Genomic DNA, 22,296 nt, shown 5'->3' with positions numbered 1-22,296 from the left:
CAAAATCTCTACTTTCCTGTTAGACAGTCATCTAGGAACTGAAGAAACAAACCAGTCCTTAACCCCAAACACCTGTGATTCACAACTCTGAAATCCCATGTTTTTTCTTTGTATTTGTGTGCGCAGTATTACATATATCTATATTACTACTCTCTTTGTGATGGTAGTACATAAAGTTATTGTTTATCCTAACAGCATATGATAATTATAGTAAAAAAGTTCTGCTTGTTGACTTTCTATTTCATTTGCTTGTACATGATGAAAAGAAGAGAGTCAATAGTGGATTTTTGTGGATTGGGTTTTTTTTTGTCAATTGAAAATTTATAGATCAACTTTTTGCCTTCCTCCTCCCCCTAAGTATAAACTTGGTTTATACTTTCTTTTTAATCTTGAGATGTCTACATAGCCTTTTGTTGAATCTAGCTAACATAAACCCCATAATTAATGCTAAAAACATATAGGTGTCCTTTTTTTATTAAAATAAAAGAAGTGATGACATATGTATAACCTCGTGTAAAATGTCAGAAATTGCATAATATATTAACTTGTATAATATCTTCCCCCCACAATTTCTTGAAGTCATTCCTTGGTGGTCTGAATTGGATATTTATAGGAGTTGATGAAGCTCATCGTTTAAAAAATGATGATTCCCTTCTGTACAAGACTTTAATAGACTTTAAGTCTAATCATCGTCTTCTTATTACTGGAACCCCTCTGCAAAACTCCCTTAAAGAGCTTTGGTCTTTGCTGCACTTCATCATGCCAGAAAAGTAAGGAATGTGATGGGGGTTTTTTGTTGATGTTGGGTTTGGGGTTTTGGGGTTTTTTTTGTTGTTTGGGTTTTTTTGTTTGTTTGGTTGGTTGGGTTTTTTTGGTTTTTTTGTGGTCAAGTCTCTTATGGTCAAATATTATAGTGATTGGAGAATCAATAGAGATAAAGAATTGCATTGTGAAATAGTTTAAATATTTTTTATAAAATAGATGCACATATTTTTCGTGCTGCTCTTGATAAACTGTTTTGGTAGCAGCTATCACTTTTTCTGGTTTAGCAGTCCAGAAAAAAGATGGATTGATGGAAATAGAATGGGACTGAGAATGTCATCTTTTCTGTGTTAGTACCATGAATGAAAACAAGATTATACCACAATGCCTGATATCCAGTAGTTCACTCAGGCATGTGGTGTGATTCTTGGGGTGGTCCTGTTCAGGGCCAGGAGTTGGACTTCGATGATCTTTGTGGGTCTCTTCCAACTCAGGATATTCTGTGATTCTATGATTCAGGCAACCAATTTGCCCTTATGGTTTGCATAGAATAGGTTTACTGTATTGACATTATACTGACCTCTGTTTATATCTGGAATAAATAAGAGCACATGTTCCTTTCAGATATCTTGTAAATACAAAGCACTGTAGCTCCAATTAGTTTCAGAGCTATGCATTGCATTGACTTCTTTAGAACCTTACAAACAAAACCACTAAGTTTGTTGTCTGGCACCTATTCTTCATTTGATCACAAAGTGCATTCTCTTAGTCTGTTAGGACATACCAGAGGATAATCACATTTCAGCTAGTCCATACAAACTGTAAAAGGTATGTGAAGTTGTCTGTTCTCTTGCACTTTCTCCAACTATACAACTATTTTTTCATGCTACTCTTGAGAAATATAATGGAATTCTGCAATGTTCTACCTGTGTTTCCATGCAGAAAAGCAAAATGCTGGGTTTTCACTGAAGAAATTAAAATTCAGTAGTTTGTTTTGAATTTTCATTCTGCAAAAGTTTGTTAATTTCCATTCTCCTATTTGCAGACAAAATATTTGGAATTTCTTGTGAGATGCAAATTCGGAAACTTATTTAATAAAACAGAGGGGAGTGGTGAAGAAGTCCATATGTGTTTGTGCATGTGTGGTATATTTATGGTCTTTGTGTGTCTGTGTTCATGGTATGTCATTATTTTACCTTTATTCTTTCTATGTTGAAGGTTTTCTTCCTGGGAAGTTTTTGAAGAGGAGCATGGCAAAGGGAGAGAGTTTGGTTATGCAAGTCTTCACAAAGAACTTGAACCATTTTTACTTAGAAGAGTTAAAAAAGATGTAGAAAAGTCTTTACCTGCTAAGGTTGAACAAATTTTGAGGATGGAAATGAGTGCATTGCAGAAGCAATATTACAAGTAAGTAATGACACTTTTTAATTCCTGCTCTTTTAATGGCATATCTATATGAAAATTACTGATGCAATAGTTCTCATAATGCAATTTTAACTGAAATTTTGAGAACTTACATCCTTCATATTTCCACAAATGGTTATAAATTACTTCCATTGTGCACATTCTATATCATAGGTGGATTTTAACCAGGAATTATAAAGCCCTGAGTAAAGGTTCAAAAGGCAGTACCTCAGGCTTTTTGAACATTATGATGGAACTCAAGAAGTGTTGTAACCATTGCTACCTCATTAAACCACCGGATGATAATGAATTCTATAATAGACAGGAGGCCTTACAGGTAATACTTTTTTTTTTAAAAAAAATTTAAGTGATTTTACATCTCTTATATGAATGCAATAATTTTATAGTGTTTTGGCAATTTATTTGTTCTTATTAAATTATGTTAAGAAAGACCAAATTCTTTATCAAATGTGCATCCTGGGTTTTACAGGTAAGTGAAATGATTACCTTTTTGTTTGTTTCTTAACTGGAACTGAATAATAGAGAGATCAATACTAAATAAAATATCCTTGGCTTGAATTATGATAAAAATAAAAACAAAATAGATTGAAATAGTCTCTGCATTTTCAGACTAAATAAACTTAAGACCTATTTTAAACCCAGATTAAAATAAAGCAGTTAAATAAACAGGTAAATTGAATATAAATGCAAATGTATGTGACTGGCAGTAGTACACCAACAATCCATGTGATAGCAGAAAGTAATCTGCAGAATCTCTTTAAGTTTTTTTGTAATCAAATACTGTTCTCTGCATGCCCTCAAACAACCAAACTGAAAGGAAATAAAAGTAATAAACATCCAAAGCTTAGTCTGGTTGTTTTGTTGCTATAAATGAAAGCAATTATAGCATCACTACTAAAGATGACCTGTGATTGTATTGTTGGTTTAGAGTTTGAGGTTTTTTGGAAAGGTTAACTAATCTTTGTACTAAAACTGTTGAGAACCACACCAACAAATAAAAGCACTGTTATAATTTATACAGTTTATAGCACCATAAATGTTTCTAAAGATCAGGGTTTTTTTTCTGTAAACTTTAAGTTCACACTTTAAATACTTACTCAAAACTACTAGATTGAAATCACAAACTGTCACTGCACAAACTATTTTATATTATAAAATGCTTATCTAAGCTAAAGAATGTTTAATTTGCAATTTTGCACACTCTACTTAAATTTATAATTAATCTCATCAGAACTGTTCAGCCATTATTACTAATAATTGCATACTTGTAACAATGATTTCCTTGGCTCATCTGAATAAACTTTGTTAGCTCTAATTATGAATGATACATCCTTCTCATTTCTGGCATAAAAAATAAAAGCACCTAACTCCCAGTTTTTTATTCTGAACCTCTTCAGCTAAAGAGACCTAATGTTTTCAACATTAAATTCAGCATGCACCTGAGTTTCTCTTCTAGTTGTTTCCACTGGAGCTGAGAAGGCTGAACATTGTAACCTAGCTAAAGCATGTTGACTTCTACTAACACGATTCTTCTCACTTTTATCTTGCCAGAAAAAATTGACTGATTAGGCATTGTTTAAAAATACTTAGAGGATCAAGTAGCAATGCTTAGGTCTGTTCAAAAGACAGAAGGTGAGGAGCAAGTAGTACTCAGGTAGTCTGTTGTTGTTTATTTGGTAGAAGAGAATTTGTCTACACTGTAACTGCTCTAACTCATAGCACAGTATATTTGCTTAACATTTTAATGAAATGTTAAGATGCTGTTTTATGAGCCAGAGCTGAGAAATGCATTTATTTGAAAAACATACCAGTCCTGTTGATTTCAGTTAGAGAGCTTAACACTTTTATAATGAGTTTTTACAAGACCAGGATTGACTAAATGCTTATAAAACTTTCATGTTCAGTTAATGAATGTCTAACCATCTGCAGTGTATGTTAGGGTTGAGGTGAACTTATTTTGAGGTACACGTTTTCTTGTCTTGTAGCATTTAATACGTAGCAGTGGGAAACTAATCCTTCTTGACAAGCTACTAATTCGCCTACGAGAACGTGGCAACAGAGTACTGATTTTCTCTCAGATGGTGAGGATGCTAGACATCCTAGCAGAGTATTTGAAGTATCGTCAGTTTCCCTTTCAGGTAAGAATTTTGCTGGTAGTAACCAAGAAGCCTTGATCTTTACCATTTTATCTTTAAAAAAGTATCCTTTTTGTAGAAAGACTTATGAAAGTTTAATTTTTTTGTACAGTAAAAGACTATCAATTACTATATGCTTAATAGTATTTTGAAATTAAACTGATTAGTTGGAAGTGTTACATTACTCTTATTCCCCTCCCCAATTATTTTGGCAATTGAGAATTCAAGTTGCTCTTAATAGAATATGGTAGGAGAGCCTTTTTAACTGTATTATTAACTGTATTATTACTCTTTAGAGACTTGATGGATCAATAAAAGGGGAATTGAGGAAACAAGCATTGGATCATTTTAATGCAGAAGGCTCAGAGGTATGGTATTAGTGGGTGGCTGATTTTTTTTAATCTTTATTTTTTTTTCCCCCAGGAAATATAACAAATATTGCACAAAAACTGAAGATAGAATAAAGTGAGGGATGTATTCTGTTGAAATTCCATTGCTGTGGCAGAGACTAATGTTTACAACTCTTAACAAACAAACATAGTTATATTTTTAGATTTTTGTCAGTGCTCTTTATCAAAGTAATTTTAAGTGCTGTTTAGAAATTGAAGAATTTAATTTATTTTGTTGTGTAGGACTTAATCCTTCAGTTTTTACAGGAGCACTGAACTTTAACACAAGCTTTTGACATCAAAAACCTACTTAGGCAATGGGCAGAACTGAGTTGTGTATATCCTTGCATAAAGAAAAACTATGTCGAATAGCTTTAAATCTGGTTTCTGTTATTTTTATTTTTTACCTCTTATTTCCTTGCCCTGGAAGAAACTGCAGAACTGATTTCTAACCATTGTTTATGTACCACTTAAGCTTCCTAGTTTATTTAGGTTTCCTATTATGGAAACCATTCCATACCTTTGATAATCTTAGATCTTTTGTCCTATACTTTCAGTAATAGAAGCATAGCATTTGTCAGTTGCTGCTGAGCTGCTGAGCTTATGTTTCTGCTATGGTTGAGGAGACAGGACTTCATTTCATAACATAAACTTCAGATATTTGTTAAATACAGAAGTTAGTTCTGTTTTAAATTTCTAGTACAGATATCATTGCCTTTTTCTGGAATCCTTGTAGTTGTACTGTACGGTTTTTAAGATGAAGGGGGATCCAAGTTTCACACAGCATTCAAGAATGAAGGTAAACTATGAAGTTGTACATCTATAAAATTGTTACCTGTTTTATTCTCTATTTCTTTCCTAATCACCTCACCTCATCATTTTCATGGCTAGACTTCACGAATGAAGATTTGGGAAAGGCTCTATCCACATTTGTTGCAAGCACACTGGTGGCTAAAAAGGCCAATACGAGACAGGCATGTCCGGCTGCAAAAGGCACAGCAGAAAGACTCCTTAGGACACGATTCTTTCTGCGTTGTCTTTTCTCCTCGAGAGTGATCCTGCGTGCTTTCTCAAAGGCATCAGCAGCATTATAGATAGTGTGTCTCCAGACCTCCCGATTGGAGGTCAGAGTAGACCAGTTATGTTGATCAATATGGCCAAGGCTGAGATGTTGCTTCAGGGAGTCCTTGTATCTCTTCTTCGGGGCTCCTCTCTTGCGGCAGCCAGTGGCAAGTTCACCATAAAGCAAGATCTTAGGGAGGTGGTGGTCCTTCATCCTTGAGACGTGTCCTGCCCAGCGCAGCTGTGTTCTCAGTAAAATGACCTCAATACTTGTGATTGCTGCTTGTTCTAGAACAGACGTAATAGTCACGTAATCTGACAAGTGGATGTTTTATAATAAATGTCAAAATGTCATGCTTTTTTTTTTTTTTACTAATACTGAGCCTAAGGTATTAATGGAAATATCTACAACAACTCCAAGGACTCATTCCTGAGCAGTAATGGCTTCTCTTACCTTTGACTGTACTTGAAATTCAAATTTATTTCCTATTTCACTTTAGTTTCATGTGCTTTTTTATTGCCTGTCTCATAAGATCCTTCTGTAGTCCCTTGTAGTTGTCCCTGAATAACTCCATATCATCTGCAAACTTTGTCACCTCATTACTCATCTCATTTTCCCATTGTTTATGAATATGTTGAAGAGCATTGACCCAGGCAAAACACTTTAGTTTCCTTTACAAAAAAACAGAGGGACTTGGGCACACTTGAGACTTTAACAACAAGGGGGTTTGTATTTTTGGCCAGTGTTTTGCTTGTTTTTTTCTTCCCAAGTGGCTTTTTTTCATCTTCTAGGATGCTGCTTCCTTTAAACCACGGAGAAGCTGATAACTTCGCAAGAGAAGTCGATATCAGTTTGCTTTATGCTTATACAAGGTCTGGCTGGACTGGAGTTAATTGTCTGCATAGCAGCTCGTATGGTGCTGTGTTTTAGATTTGTGATGAAAACAGTGCTAATAACACACTAGTGTGTTAGCTGTTGCTGAACAGTGTTTACATAGTGTCAAGGCCTTCTCTGTTTCTCACTCTGCCCCTCCAGTGAATAGATTGAGTGGTGCACAAGTAGTTGAGAAGGGACATAACCAGGCAGATGACCTGAACTAACTAAAGAGATATTCCATGCCATATAACATCATGCTCAGCAATAAAAAAGTAGAGAATGGGGTTTAGGGAGGTTAGCCATCTTTTGCTTGGGAATTGGCTGGACATCAGTCCTGCCCATGGGAAGGTGACGAGAGATTGCATTTGCATCACTTGTTCTGTTTTCTTTCTCTTTTTTCATTTCTCCTTTATTTACTAAACAATTTTTATCTTGACCCCCAAGTTTCCCTGCTATTAGTCTTCCTTTCTCCTTCCCCTGTCCCACTGGGGGTATGGGCGAGAAGTAATTGTGTGACTGCATGGTGCTTAGCTGCCTAAAGAAAATACTAGCTGGTCTAAAGAAAACATTGGACCAATACTTGTTGAAGATGAAGGTGATCACCTGACTAATAGGAATGAAGTAAAAGCAGAGGCATTCAATGTGTTTTTAGCCTCAGTCTTTAATAATACTGATAGATCTTGGGCTACCTGATCCACTGAGTCAGAGGACCATGAGTGTGGGAACAGTGACTTTCCGTTTGTGGACACTGAAATTGTAAGGGACCAACTGTATCAACTGAATGTTCATCAGTTCATGGGGCCTGATGAGATGCATCCCAGAGTATTGAAGGAGCTAGCAGCTGTTACAGCAAGACCTCTCGATCACTTACCAAAGGTCTTGGGAGTCTGGGGAAGTCCCTGCTAACTGGAAGCTAGCCATCTACAAAAGGACGTGAGGGAAGACCCAGGGAACTACAGATCTGATAGTTTAATCTCAGTACCTAGAAAAATTATGGAGAAGATTATACTGTGTACCTCTGAAAGGCATTTAAAGAGCAATGCAATCATCAGGCGCAGTCAACATGGATTCACAAAGGGAAAGTCCTGTCGAACTAATTTGATCTCCTACGATAAGGTCACCCACCTAGTGGATGGAGGGGAGACAGTAGATGTAGTTTTTCTGGATTTTAGTAAGGCCTTTCATACTGTCCCTCACAGCATCTGGAGAAGTTGTCCAACTATGGGATGAGCAGGTTCATGGTGCATTAGGTGAAGAAGTAACTGAAGGGCAGAGCTCAAAGGGTTGTAGATTAATGGGGCTACATATGACTGGTGACTCTCTTGAGGGACAAGAGGCCTTGCAGAGGGAGGGTTCTAGATAGGTTGGAGCATTGGGCAATCATTAATGGCACTATATCTAACAAGAAGAAATGCCAGATTCTGCACCTAGGACGTTGTAATGCTAGACAAAAATATAAATTGGGAGAGGAGTGGTTGGAGAGCAACCCTGCAGAAAGGGATCTGGGGGTCCTGGTTGACATCAGGCTCAGTATGAGTCAGCAGTGGAACCTGGCAACCAAGAGGGCAAACTGCATTCTTGGGTGCATCAAATACAGCATATCCAGGCAGTCAAAAGAGGTGATTATCCTGCTGTATTCAGTGTTGGTGTGGCTTTACCTTGAGTACTGTGTGCAGTTCTGGGCCCCACAATTTAAGAAGGATGTGAAGTTCCTTGAATGCATCCAGAGGAGAGCAACAAAGCTGGTGAAAGGGCTGGAAGGCATGTCCTGTGAGGAACAGCTGAGGACTCTGGCTCTGTCTAGTTTGGGGAAAAGGAGTCTGAGGGGTGATCTCATTGCTCTCTGCAGCTTCCTGAGGAGGGGAAGTGGAGAGAGAGGTGCTGAACTCTTCTCCCTGGTATCCAGTGACAGGACGCATGGGAATAATGCATGGGAATGGTTCAAAGCTGACCCAGGGGAGGTCCAGACTTTACATTAAGAACAATTTCTTTATGGAGAGTGTGGTCAAACCCTAAAACAGGCTTCCTAGAAAGATGGTTGATGCCCCAAACCTGTCAGTGTTTAAGAGGCATTTGGACAATGCCCTTAATTACATGCTTTAACTTTTGGTCAGTCCTGAAGGGGTCAGGCAGTTGGACTAGATGATCATTGTAGTTCCCTTCCAACTGAAATAGTCTATTCTATTCTAATAACAATTTACTCACTCTAACCATGACAAACAACTTTTTGTATTACAAGTCTAATATATGTTTATGATATACTTAAAGAAGTATATGAGTTCACAGTCTGCTCCACAGAGCATATAAAGAAGTGTCATGTTGGTTCTTTGAGGGATATTATAGCTAATATATATAAAACTATTTCTTTTTTTATCATTTCAGGACTTCTGCTTTTTACTGTCTACCAGAGCTGGAGGATTAGGTATAAATTTGGCATCTGCTGACACTGTAGTTATATTTGATTCTGATTGGAATCCACAGAATGATCTGCAGGCGCAGGCTAGAGCTCATAGGATTGGACAGAAGAAACAGGTACACACACTTGTCTTTTAAACTTCAAACCTGAAGGAGGGTTTCATTATGTTAGCCATAAGCTGTCTGTTTGGGCCATTGCAGTCCTTATATATTTTGAGAATAACTAATACTAATAACTAATACTTGCCAAAAATGTCTAAAAATGTTAATATTCCTAATTTGCCTTTTAATTTTTTTTTTTAAGTCTCCCTATACAGAGAGATTGCATGGCAGCTGTAGTATATGGATAGGGAGAGGATTTGTGGACTTGTCCCATGTTCATTGGCATTGTGTCATTCTAGAAAGTAACAACTGTACTTTGGGTGCATCCATTTTACTTCGTTTAATACTTTGTAGTTCTCTTTGGGTTTCTTTCTGGCAGAAGACTTCAAGTAGTGATCAGTCATAACACATTTCCTTGTGGTCCTGATTGTGCTTAATCATAGAAGTTTAAAGAGGAGAGGTCTAGGAATTTCTTTCTTTTATTTTTTTAAAATAATTTCTGTAGAGACTGTGATAACATGATTGACTGGTTTCATATACGCAATACTAGTTCAATAAGATTTAGAAGATTTGTAATCACGGTTAATGTTTCTCAAGGGTTTTTTGTTAACTTCATCTGAGCATTTTTTCATGTGTAATTTGTGAGCGGGTAAATAAAACCTTTTTTATAATATGCATAGGTTAATATTTATCGACTAGTCACAAAAGGATCAGTAGAAGAAGATATTCTTGAAAGAGCCAAGAAAAAGATGGTGTTAGATCACTTAGTAATTCAGAGAATGGATACTACAGGGAAAACCGTACTACATACAGGCTCTACTCCCTCCAGGTATATTTGTTTATTCTTTCCTATTACCTTATGCTTAAGTATACCTGACTATTTGAGTAAAAATGCAAGTCATTTCATTTGGTTAATAAAAGGCAAAAAATATGTGGTAAGCACTTATCTAACTAAAGACTGCAAAGTATATTTTCTTTGTAAATTTTTTTTTTACATATTAAATATAAGTTTTAAGACAAAAGGAAGTTTGACTCATGGTTATAGTAATTTGAAACAAATCAATAAGATAAAGTGTTTACTTGAAACTTTCTGTATTTCAGCTCAACACCTTTTAATAAGGAAGAGTTGTCAGCAATTTTGAAGTTCGGTGCTGAGGAACTTTTTAAAGAACCTGAAGGGGAAGAAGAGGAGCCTCAGGTAAGTGGAACAGTGCATCTACTCTTCATGGACAGAGAAACATATGAATTCTTTTGTTGTAAAGAGAAACTTCTGTTTCAGGAAATGGATATAGATGAAATCCTGAAGAGGGCTGAAACTCGAGAAAATGAACCAGGCCCGCTGACTGTAGGAGATGAGTTGCTTTCACAGTTCAAGGTATTGCTCTGTTACCTCCCTCTTTCCTTAATTATACTTTCCTTTATAAATGCTATTTTTTGTTCTTCTTTACCTATTCATCTTTTCTTCATTCTTATATCATTCACACATCATGCAATGGGTGAGTAACTGGCTCAAGGGTCAGGTGCAAAGGGTTATAGTAAATGGGGTTACCATCAGGCTGGCGACTGGTCACTAGTGGGCTTCCTCAGGGCTTCATGTTAGGCCCAGTGCTCATCAACATCTTCATAAATGACTTGGATGCAGAACTTGAAGGGATACTAAGTAAGTTTGCAGATGATACAAAACGGGGAGGAGTTGTTGACTCCCTTGAGGGCAGAGAGACCTTGACAAATTAGAGGACTGGGCAATCACCAACTATATGAAGTTTAACAAGGGCAAGTGCCAGATTCTGCACCTGGGATGGGGCAACTCTGGATGTACGTAGACTGGAGAATGAGATGCTGGAAAGCAGTGCTGTGGAAAGGGATCTGGAGGTCCTGGTCAATGGCAAGTTGAATATGAGTCAGCAGTGCCCTGGCAAGCCAGGAGGGACAACTGTGTCCTGGGGGCATCAGGCACAGCATTGCCAGTTGGTCAAGGGAGGCAATTGTCCTGCTCTACTCTGCACTGGTGCAACCTCACCTTGAATATTGTGTGCAGTTTTGGACACCACAATATAAGAAAGATATAGAGCTATTAGAAAGCATCCAAAGGAGAGCTACGAAGATGATGAAGGGCCTTGAGGGGAAGCCATATGAGGAGCGGCTGAGGTCACTTGGTCTGTTCAGCCTGGAACAGAGGAGACCGAGAGGAGACCTCATCGCAGTCTACAACTTCCTCACAAGGGGAAGTGGAGGGGCAGGCACTGATCTCTTCTCTGTGGTGACCAGTGACAGGATCTGAGGGAATGGCATGAAGCTGTGTCAGGGGAGGTTTACATTAGATATTAGGAAAGGATTCTTCACCCAGAGGGTGGTTGGGTACTGGAACAGGCTCCCCAGGGAAGTGGTCACAGCACCAAGACTGACAGAGTTCAAGAAGCACTTGGACAATACTCTCAGGCACATGGTGTGATTCTTGGGGATGTCCTGTGTAGGGCCAGGAGTTGGACTTTGATGGTCCTTGTGGGTCCCTTCCAACTCAGCATGTTCTGTGATTCTGTGAAATGGGTGAAACAGTAAGTCAACTCTTTGGCATGCAACTCTTTCACCTATACAGGGTAATTAATGCCAGTGCAAACATGTAAAAATACATAATATATTTTACTAACAAAATAAGAAAGATATTTACAAATACATTAGTCCTTGATTTAATTGTTAGAATACTGGGGAGGGCTGTTTTTCATTTAATGCTTTATGCTGTTAAACACCTGTGGTATTTCTGAAAACAAAGAATGAAATTTGGATTTCTTAGTTGATGACTTTTAGAAATTCCTTTCAACCCCCATGTAAACGTGAATGCCAGATATGCTTAACTGGTTAATACTTAAAATACTGAGTGAGTCCAATTGTGGGTGGTGAGGGTTTTTTGTTTGTTGGGGGGTTTTTTGTTTGTTTTTGTGGATCTTTTTGTTGTTGTTTAGGTTTGGTGTGGTTTTGCTTGGTTTTGTTTAAGTCAGGGCAGGACTTCTTTAGATCAGTAGAGTACTAAATCATTTTCATGCTAATCATTCATTTGCAGTATATTGTGATTTCTACTGTTTATTATTGTTTGGTTAGTTCTACATTATTATACTTTCATATTCACTCCAACATATAGTTAGACTTGCTTTCTGCTTTGAAGGAAATTAAACAACAATCACAGCTATCGGGGATGCATTTCATAGTGTTTTTATATTACTCAACTTGTAAAAGAAGAAAAATATTCTCATCTTTATATTCAGTCATGTTGCATGAGATGTGTGTGTTTCATATATGAAAATACTTTCATTAGAGAGTGCTTCATGAAGCATTTTATATGTGTACGTTTTGTGTATACACAAATAAATAAAATATGCCATTCTGAACTAAGTTTTCCTAATATATTAATTACTGACTCTTTGTTTAAATAAAATCACGTACTGATTTGGTGAAAATACTTATGTTCCAATATATAAGGTGGCTAACTTTTCCAATATGGATGAAGATGACATTGAGTTGGAACCAGAACAAAATTTAAGAAACTGGGAAGAAATCATTCCAGAAGTCCAGCGACGACAAATAGAAGAGGAGGAAAGACAAAAAGAGCTTGAAGAAATATATATGCTCCCAAGGATGAGAAACTGTGCAAAACAGGTATCTCTGAGTTTTGATCAACTAACTTTGATTTTGTTGTTGTTGTTTGTTGTTTATTTCTGTTGTTTTGGCTTGTACTTTTGAGTTGGGTGGTTTTCACAAGTGGTACCCACACACACATTCCTCCCCTCATTTTTGAGAGGCTAGATAATATATTAATAAAATGTTTTAGTCATGTAGCTTTGAACTACTTAATCTGAAATTCCAGATCAGCTTTAATGGAAGTGAAGGGAAACGCAGTAGGAGGAGAAGATATTCTGGATCTGATAGTGACTCAGTCTCAGAAAGAAAACGACCAAAAAAACGTGGAAGACCTCGAACTATTCCTCGAGAAAATATTAAAGGATTTAGTGATGCAGAGATTAGGAGGTAAGATGTGGGGGGACATGCATGTTTAAAGGGACAAAACATATTTTTTTATCATTTTGGAGTTTGAAAATATGGAAAACAGTCTATTTTTCATGAATTTAGTTGAAAATTTTTATTCTAGGCATTTAAGGTTTTACTCTGTGTAGTTTCGGGTGCTGACATAAGGAACTGTTATGTCCAGAATTTGAACCTATTTTGGTGAGGAATAACATGGGGTTCAATGTTTTGTTTTGTTAAATTTCTTGCCATTGTAATTGTATTAATGTTATATGATGCTTTTTAAAGCTAAAAAAAAAAAAAAAAATCCATTTTGATAAGTTGTTGTGGTTTAACCTCCATAGGCAGCTAAGCACCACACAGCTGCTTGCTCAGTCTCCCCCTGAGGGATCGGGTAGAGAATCAGAAGGGTAAAAATGAGAAAACTTGTGGGTTGAGATAAAGACAGTTCAATAGGGAAAGCAAAAACCACATCCACAAGCAAAGCAAAACAAGGAATTCATTTACCACTTCCCACTATCAAGCATTTACCCATTTCCTGGAAAGCATAGCTTCATCATGTGTGACAGTTACTTGGGAAAACAGATACCATAACACCGAACATCCCCTCTCCCTCCTTCTTCCACACAGTTTTTATTGCTAAGCATGACATCATATGGTATAGAATATCCCTTTGGTCAGTTGGGGTCAGCTGTCCCAGCTGTGTCTCCTCCCAACTTCTTGTGCACCCCCAGCCTACTCACTGGCGGAGTGGTGTGAGAAGCAGAAAAGGCCTGTTTTGCTCACAAATCCAAAATGGACTAGCAGGTATGGTGCTCCAAAGAAAATTAACTTTTATCTCAGCGAAAACCAGTACATAAGTGAATCTGTACAACCGGTCCCACAATATTTGGTGCTAAAAATACTTCTTTGGTAGAAGGAGTAGAAATTGTTTTGCTTTACTTTGATTGACTTGTGAAATGCTACATTGCTTCTGTATTCATATTTCTCTAAAATGCTGTAAAGCTTATAAAATATTTTTGATTATATAAATAACCTTAAAGAACCTTGTTTCCTTTTCATTTTATCTAATATATAATGGTTTGCTGCTTTTGTCAGGGGTATTCTTGTGCTTGCATTCCTTTATCTTTCATGTTATGTTTTCCTGTCTTAAAATAACCATAAAATTGTAACTAGCTTCTCTGTATTATGAGAGGCCTAACATAATATCTGAATTCTTGATTTACCATAAATCTACATTTAATTTCTATTAGACACATCACATTGCTGAATTCTTTGTCTTGTGAAACTAATTAGCAAAGAAATTTTTGAAATTTATTGCATCTTCTATTGTTTTATTTCTATCAGTCATTAAACCAAATAGAACTCTGGCTTTAAATGTGGGTTGTCTTCATATACTAAGCTGTCCTAGTCTCTCTAGTTCTTATTTTCTTTGCATTGTCCACATAACCTTGTACTAAGACTTTACAAATACATTTTTAACATCAACGTAGTTAAGCATACATTTTTTTAACTGCAAAATTATTTTATGTTACTAGGTTTATCAAGAGTTACAAGAAATTCGGTGGCCCACTTGAAAGGTAAACTTATTTGCTTATATTTGTATAGCAACTTGGTACCTTGTTTCCATTAAAATTAGAACAGTACACCAAGAAACCTTAGGTTGAAGAGAAAATAATGTGCCTAATCTTTTGCCTGCACTATAACATGAATTTATTTTTTTTCCTTTCATCATATATGGTATGTATGTAGACAGCCAGTTTGACAAATCTTTAAATTTGGCAAGACTACTTGTTTTTTCTTTATACTTTACCTACTGTCCTGTTTAATCTGCATTAGTGACAATCATTTAGGTTTTTTGTTTGATAATTGTACACAGCATAGCAAGTGTGGGTGAATGATAACTTACATGATCACTTCTCTAGTTTCAAAATCTGAAGAAGTCATTCGTAATACTGAAGTTTTAGAGCTGTAAAAACGTTTGTTTTCTTCCAGGTTAGATGCTATAGCTAGAGATGCTGAGCTAGTTGATAAATCTGAGATGGACCTTAGACGTCTGGGAGAACTTGTACATAATGGATGCATTAAGTCTTTAAAGGACAATTCCTTTGGACAAGAAAGAGCAGGTAAAGTGTGTTTGGGGATGGGGGAGAGGAACAAAAAGTATCAAGAGATCTGAATGATTCTTGCACTTTGATTATAACAAAACAATTGTGTTAGGGGAAAACATTAACAAAATGTTAGCATGCTAGGTGATTTAGGAAAAAGGATTTTAGTAAGAGGACTTTTTGATTTTGTTTTTCTTCCCCCTTTCCCTGAGTGAGTTGTCACAGTAGAATGCAGTATGTTTTTGCTTTACCATGAAATTTAAAATTAATTTACTACTATTAAGTGGAAGACCTTAAGATTCTGGAGTTTAATTAAAGCATTTGGTTAAGAAAAATTCATTTCTTATAATTGAATGTCTGCTGCTATAGCATCAAACTTTCTTTTTTCTCTATGTTTGTCTATAAGATACACGTAGAGGCTAAATATTTTAATAATTTGATCCTTTATTTTAAGGAGGTAGATTTGGGAAAGTTAAAGGCCCAACATTTCGAATATCAGGAGTGCAGGTGAATGCAAAGCTAGTCATTTCTCATGAAGAAGAGTTGGCACCGTTGCACAAATCCATTCCTGCAGATCCAGAAGAAAGGAAAAGGTATTTTTTTTTCTTCCTAAAGGAACCCATAATGTTATTTAAGACTTTTTCGTGTATATTTAAGCAATTCAGACTCAAAGTACACTGGGACACCCATGTCACTCCATTACCTCTAAGAACTGGCAGCAGCATTCTGCACCACATCCTTTCTTTATTCTTTCTTTCCTCTCCTTAGAAACCAGTATTTGCTTTGGCTTCTGAACTGTATTCATTGGGGACTGGGTTCAGTTATTCTTAATTATTCCAGACTAGAAATTAGGCTTGTTGAGGAGCTGCTTTGTGTCACCTCTACCTGAGAGAAAGCAATATTTGTCAAAATGGAGCAGATGGTAATTGTTAGTAGTTGTTTAGCCCTGTGAACTTTTTAACTTGCTACCCTGTGTATCATATTCCCTAGACTATCTGCTTATTCATTTAACAGTTAAGCTTATCTTCATAGTTAACCAGTTCTGACTCAGTCCATGGCCACAAATAGATGTCTGGTTTTTATATCTTGATCTGCTTTAAAACATGTTTTGATACTGATTTTAATAAATATTTTATAGAAATTGTAAGAAAGCCTGATAGTTATCTGGATTGCCTACTAAATATACCAGGATCTTAGTGCTGTGTGGCATGTTCTCCTATCCCTTACTAAGTTTGAGAAGTTTGCTTATCTATATTTCTAATTTATTTCTACTAGATATGTCATCCCATGCCACACCAAGGCAGCTCATTTTGATATAGATTGGGGTAAGGAAGATGATTCCAATCTGTTAATAGGTATCTATGAATATGGCTATGGCAGCTGGGAAATGATAAAAATGGATCCTGATCTCAGTTTGACACAGAAGGTATGTCATCTACAAAATTTCATCAAGGACTTTTTTTGTTTAGGTGGTAATCCTAATAAGAACAGTTACTGAAGGAGCTTATTTTATGATAACTGAAATTGCGCAGAAGTTAGGTCAGTTGTACTCCTTTGTATCCTTTTGGTAAATTATTAGATTTTAAGATTTTGTGTATTCAGTTGAAGTATACCTTCTTAGAGTCTGCTATGTTTCTATATTTCTATGTATTTGTATCTCTGTCACTTGAATTCTCTCTTCCATCCTCTGCTTCCCTAGTTTAGATACTCTAGTTGTGTTAATTTGAATTAATTACAGACCTTTGGAAAAAGAGGCAGACAGCTCAGGAAGAGTACAAGGATGTTGTTAGGTCATGTAGAAAGAAAATTACAAAGACAAAAGCTTAACTAGAATTCAATCTGACCACTACTGTAAAGGTAATAAAAAGTGGTTTTATAAATACATTAACAAAAAATGGAGGGCCAAGGAAAATCTCCATTCTTTATTGGACCCAGAGGGGAACATTGTCACCAAAGATGAGGAAAAGGCTGAGGTACTTAACACCTTCTTTGCCTCAGTCTTTAACAGTAAGACCAATTATCCCCAGGGCAACCAGCCCCCTGAGCTGGTAGACAGGGACAGGGAGCAGAAAAGAATCCCTGCAATCCAAGAGGAAGCAGTGCCACCTGCTGTGCCACTTAGACACTCATAAGTCTATGGGACCGGATGGGGAATGGTGTTGCATCCAGTTGGTGGATGGTCACTAGTGCTGTTCCCAGGGCTCCGTGTTGGACCTGATCCTGTTTAATATCTTAATGATGTGGACAAGGGGATCAAGCATATCCTCAGTAAATTCACTGATGACACTAAGTTGGGTGGGAGTGTTGATCTGCTGGATGGTAGGAATGCTCTGCAGAGGGATCTGAACAGGCTGAATCAATGGGCCAAGAATCAATGGGCCAAGACCAATTGTATGAAGTTCAACAAGGCCAGGTGCTGGGTTCTACACTTGGGTCACAACAACCCCATGCAATGCTACAAGCTTGGTGAAGCGTGTCTGGAAAAAGACCCAGCAGAAAAGGACCTGAGGGTCCTGGTCGACAACCAGCTGAACATGAGCCAGTAGTGTGTCCAGGTGACCAAGAAAGCCAATGGCATTCTGGCTTGTATCAGAAATAGTGTGGCCAACAGGACCAGGGAAGTGATTGTCCCTCTGTACTTGGCACTGGTGAGGTCACCCCTTGAGTACTGTGTCCAGTTCTGGGCCCCTCACTACAGGAAAGACATTGAGGGGCTGGAGCATGTCCAGAGAAGGGCAATGAAGCTTGTAAAGTGTCTAGAGAGTAAACCATATCAGGAACAACTGAGGGAGTTGGGGTTGTTTAACCTGGAGAAAAGGAATCTCAGGGGAGACCTTATTGCTCTCTACGACTACCTGAAAGGAGGTTGTAGCACGGTGGGCATCAGCCTCTTTTCCCAGGTAACTAGCGACAGGCCAAGCACCTCAAGCTGTGCCAGGGGAGATTCAGGTTGGACATCAGGAGAAATTTCTTCACAGTGTTGCCGTGGGATTTAGGTGCTGAAAAAAATCTCCGGAGCAGTTAATTAGGGGTGAGATAAGAAAGGGTTTATTTGCCAAGGCTAAGATGTTACAAGACGCGGGCCCCTGTGCCCGAGAGGTTACATTTTATAACATCATCCATCCAATCCCAGATGTATCCACCCTGTGACCTTTTCTCTGGACCGCCCCGGGGTCCACCCCCTTAAAATGGGTCTGGGGTGCATTTTGGGACCACCTACTTCATCATCTTCATCATCATCGGAGCACAAAGGGTACACAATTACGTAATTCTTGACGCATTCTGTGGTTTAGGCCCAGATATGCTGTTCTGTCAACTGTCTGGGCCTTGCCTTGACAAAAGACTAAACATTTCTATTAGATTCAGAAATAGGGCTGATATGGGGACCATAGAATGGGGGAAGAGGGTTAAGGAATGTATAAACAAGGGTGCTGGAGGGAAAGGGAAAGGAACAAGGGACAAAGAAGGGAGGGTTTCTGCTTTTCAAACCTACTTATAAAACTTACAAGTCTTACAAATACTAAAAAATAAAAAACCATTAGGGGCTTAAGGCATCAACAGAAAGGGTTGTTAAGCATTGGAATGTACTGCCCAGGGAGGTGTTGGAGTCACCATCCCTGGCAGTGTTCAAGAAATGACTGGACATGGCACTTAGTGTCATGGTCTAGTTGACAAGGTGGTGATCACTCAGTGGTTGGACTCGATGATCTCAGAGGTCTTTTCCAATTTAAATGATTCTGTGATTTTATAATTTTATTTTTGATCTTTTGGAGGGAAATTGGTTTGGGGATTTTGGTTTGTTTTTCCTATCCCTGTTTCATTTGCTTGAAACTGTCTTTCATTTGCAACATGAGAATGGCTGTATTTATCGGATTAGAAGTAGTGCAATGGCTGCTTAGAATTAGTGCGAAACATTTAGGGAAAAACTGGAGTGAAGCAAACTCAGTGATTCTGCCAACAACCTGTAGCTTTGAGATTTGAGGAGCTAGGGTTGTATATAAATCTATTTAAGGATATCCTGTCCCTGCCTTCCATTAATTTGCTTGTTTTATGAAACCACTCATTTATATTTTTGGCTTCTGGCATATCCTGTGGTAATGAGTTAATACATTTAGAAGCACAAGGCAGAACTTGGAGATCTGTGGATGACAATGGTACAGAAGCTCTGAATTTTTCAGATAAACTATGAGAGTGGAAACAGAAACCTGAGGCTAGTTTCTTGAGTTTATTGTAAACTTTGTGAGACTATTTTCAAGACTACATTAATTGTGTGTTTGAGGAAAAATTAAATGTTTAAGTTCTCCATTCCTTGAAGCATGCCTGCAGGTATAGTTGGAGTGGATTTGGTTTTTACCTATTTTTTTAATTCAGCTTTTTCTGTTCCCAGATTTTACCTGATGATCCAGATAAGAAACCCCAGGCCAAGCAGTTGCAGACCCGTGCAGATTACCTCATTAAATTACTGAATAAAGACCTTGCAAGAAAAGAAGTGCAAAGGCTTACTGGTGCAGTAAGTTAAGCTTAATATTCAGTAGTGAGATAACATGCCTATGGGAATGTCAGCAGATATTTGTTTTATTCTTAGTTCCACTCTGCTTTGTGTAATTTTTCTCTGTATTGGTAATAGTATTATATGAGATTAACTCAAGGAATGTATTGCAAGTTTAATATTGCTTTTCTCTCCCTTATTTGTATATATTCTCTACTGTTGCATTAGGCTTGGTCTCCAGTCCTGAGAAAAGTGGTGATCATTAGTGGCAATAAATGAATGATTTCTTTAACATAAAAACCAAAATCTTTTTCTGCAACTGTGATGCAGACACTTGTCAGTTGACATAATAAAAGTACTAATTTGCATTCAGGGCAATTCAAAGAGGAAGAAAACAAGAAGTAAGAATAGAGTAACAAAGGCTGCAAAAATTAAAGAAGAAATAAAAAGTGACTCCTCATCACCACCCTCAGAAAACTCTGATGATGATGAGTATAATGAGGTAAATATCATTCATATAAAAATTGTATCTTTTAGAAATGCAATTCTAATTTTAATATTTTAATATAACATCTGAATATAAAACTAGTGTTTCTGATTAATCCATTATTACTACTGATAATGATTCTTCAGGTAACAACTTTTGTTCAGGCTCGGGAAAAAATTAAACTTGATTAGAAAGTACAGCATGAATAAACAATGTTTTGAGACATGCAAGTGAATGCTTCTGCTACTGATCACAACCCTCTGGGATCTGCCATTCAGCCAGTTCTCAATCTACCTTACCATCCACTCGTCCAGCCCTCACTTCCTGAGTTTGCCTATGAGGATATCATAGGATACAGTGTTGAAAGCCTTGCTGAAGTCAAGGTAGACAATATCCACTGCTCTCCCCTCATCTATCCAACCAGTTGTCCCATTGTAGAAGGCAATCAGGTTGGTCAAGTATGATTTCCCTTTGGTGAATCCATGTTGACTACTCCTGATCATCTTCTTGTCTTCCATGTGCATAGAAATGACCTCCAGGATGAGCTGTTCCATCACCTTTTCAAGGATAACGGTGAGGCTGACTGGCCTTTACTTCCCTAGGTCCTCCTTCAAAGATGATTGAGGGTGGCCTAACATTGATGTCTGCCAGTCCCCTCAGCACTTGTGGATTCATCCCATCAGGACCCATGGACTTGTGGATGTCAAGTTTGACTATTATTCAATAGATACTGTTCTAACAGGCTACTCAACTTTGTTGTGTTTTTATTACTTCTGATGTATTCCTTTAGGACTCTGTTTTTGTTGGGTCATTTATTTAAATTTATCACACAGCAGAAACCACCAGAGAGAAGAAAAAAACCCAACAGATTAAGTTTAGGGGCCACGTTACACCTAATTTTGTGACTTTGAAGGTAGCTGAAAGAACACTAGATTCTTTGGAACATCTCTGAAAAAGAGAAAGTTGTTCCCTTCTCCTGTGACTGTGACATTTAATTTGTGGTCAGTCAAAACTTACTGGAACAAAACTAACCAGAACAGAGGTCTTCTATCATCACAATGCCCTGAAAAATCAGCTCAGTCTTGTGATGCCTACTTCCTTATTGTTTTTAACTCTTTGCAGCTTAACTACCTTTTACGGGGCAGATTTCTTTGGTAATATGAAAGTTAAATGGATTTAATCTCTCACACACCCCCATTACCCCTGCCCAATCAAGACTTGTTTTGTGTCATATCAAGGAAATGAGTGAGTAGTCCTCATTTTGTTTTGCAACTGCATCCAACTCTGTTTGATAGGTGTTAAACCTATGTCTAAAGAAATCACACACAGAAAAAAAGTGCATTTTAATGTGATGGTTACAAAATTTGTATAGTTAGGAACTCGATGTGACATATATGCTTGTGTATTGCAGGATAAGATTGTTTCAGTGAAACGTCCACATAAAAAAATTAAAGCAAAAGAAGAAAATGAAGAAAAACCTGAACCAGATATTGGTATAAAGAAGGAAGCTGAAGAAAAAAGAGAGACAAGAGAAAAAGAAAACAAGAGGAATCTGAAAAGGGAGAAAAAAGAAAAAGAGGATAAGAAAGAATTTAAAAATATTAAAGAAAAGAGAGAAAACAAAGTAAAAGAATCCATACAGAAAGAAAAAGAAGTAAAGGAAGAAAAGGTAACTAGGTTTATTTTTTCTTATATAGCACTAGAAAAGACCACTAGGGTTTTGTGAATGACTTTGAGTTGAAAAGATATTTTGGATCATTCACTTTACAGTTGTCATTTCATTGAAATTTTTTGCGTCATGTGAAGTTTTATTTTTACCACTTGTAACTACAAGGACAGGCAAATGAAATGGGAAATTGCCTCTTTAAAGATCCATAGCTTAATGGGACTGAGAGTGCAAGTGGTGCAAAGAAACTTGTCCATTCTCCTTCTGCATCCCTCAGAGAGAGAAAATAAAAGGTACTGTCACTGAATGTCAGATTTTTTCTTTTTTTTTTTCTTATTATTGAAGAGAATGCAGTAAATACA

At 37.2% G+C, this 22,296-nt stretch overlaps 1 protein-coding gene across 1 annotated transcript in view; it reads left to right on the top strand.

Annotated features, from left to right (window-relative positions):
• LOC113958940 (chromodomain-helicase-DNA-binding protein 1-like) overlaps positions 1 to 22,296 on the top strand; it is a 56,076-nt gene that overhangs the window by 21,233 nt on the left and 12,547 nt on the right. The window contains exons 13-30 of the mRNA XM_027667579.1: positions 580 to 770; positions 1,981 to 2,169; positions 2,341 to 2,503; positions 4,173 to 4,325; positions 4,619 to 4,690; positions 9,033 to 9,182; positions 9,848 to 9,996; positions 10,269 to 10,365; positions 10,447 to 10,542; positions 12,642 to 12,818; positions 13,027 to 13,187; positions 14,723 to 14,764; positions 15,180 to 15,310; positions 15,747 to 15,885; positions 16,568 to 16,718; positions 19,680 to 19,802; positions 20,155 to 20,283; positions 21,680 to 21,937. Of these exons, the coding sequence (XP_027523380.1) occupies positions 580 to 770; positions 1,981 to 2,169; positions 2,341 to 2,503; positions 4,173 to 4,325; positions 4,619 to 4,690; positions 9,033 to 9,182; positions 9,848 to 9,996; positions 10,269 to 10,365; positions 10,447 to 10,542; positions 12,642 to 12,818; positions 13,027 to 13,187; positions 14,723 to 14,764; positions 15,180 to 15,310; positions 15,747 to 15,885; positions 16,568 to 16,718; positions 19,680 to 19,802; positions 20,155 to 20,283; positions 21,680 to 21,937 (2,571 nt within the window). The remainder of the gene's footprint in view (positions 1 to 579; positions 771 to 1,980; positions 2,170 to 2,340; positions 2,504 to 4,172; positions 4,326 to 4,618; positions 4,691 to 9,032; positions 9,183 to 9,847; positions 9,997 to 10,268; positions 10,366 to 10,446; positions 10,543 to 12,641; positions 12,819 to 13,026; positions 13,188 to 14,722; positions 14,765 to 15,179; positions 15,311 to 15,746; positions 15,886 to 16,567; positions 16,719 to 19,679; positions 19,803 to 20,154; positions 20,284 to 21,679; positions 21,938 to 22,296) is intronic.

Source organism: Corapipo altera, unplaced genomic scaffold (assembly GCF_003945725.1).
Source record: "Corapipo altera isolate COAL_440 unplaced genomic scaffold, ASM394572v1 60972, whole genome shotgun sequence".
In the NCBI taxonomy this organism is placed as follows: domain Eukaryota; kingdom Metazoa; phylum Chordata; class Aves; order Passeriformes; family Pipridae; genus Corapipo; species Corapipo altera.
Note: the sequence above shows the minus strand (reverse complement) of the source record. Positions and strands in the feature narration are given on the sequence as shown.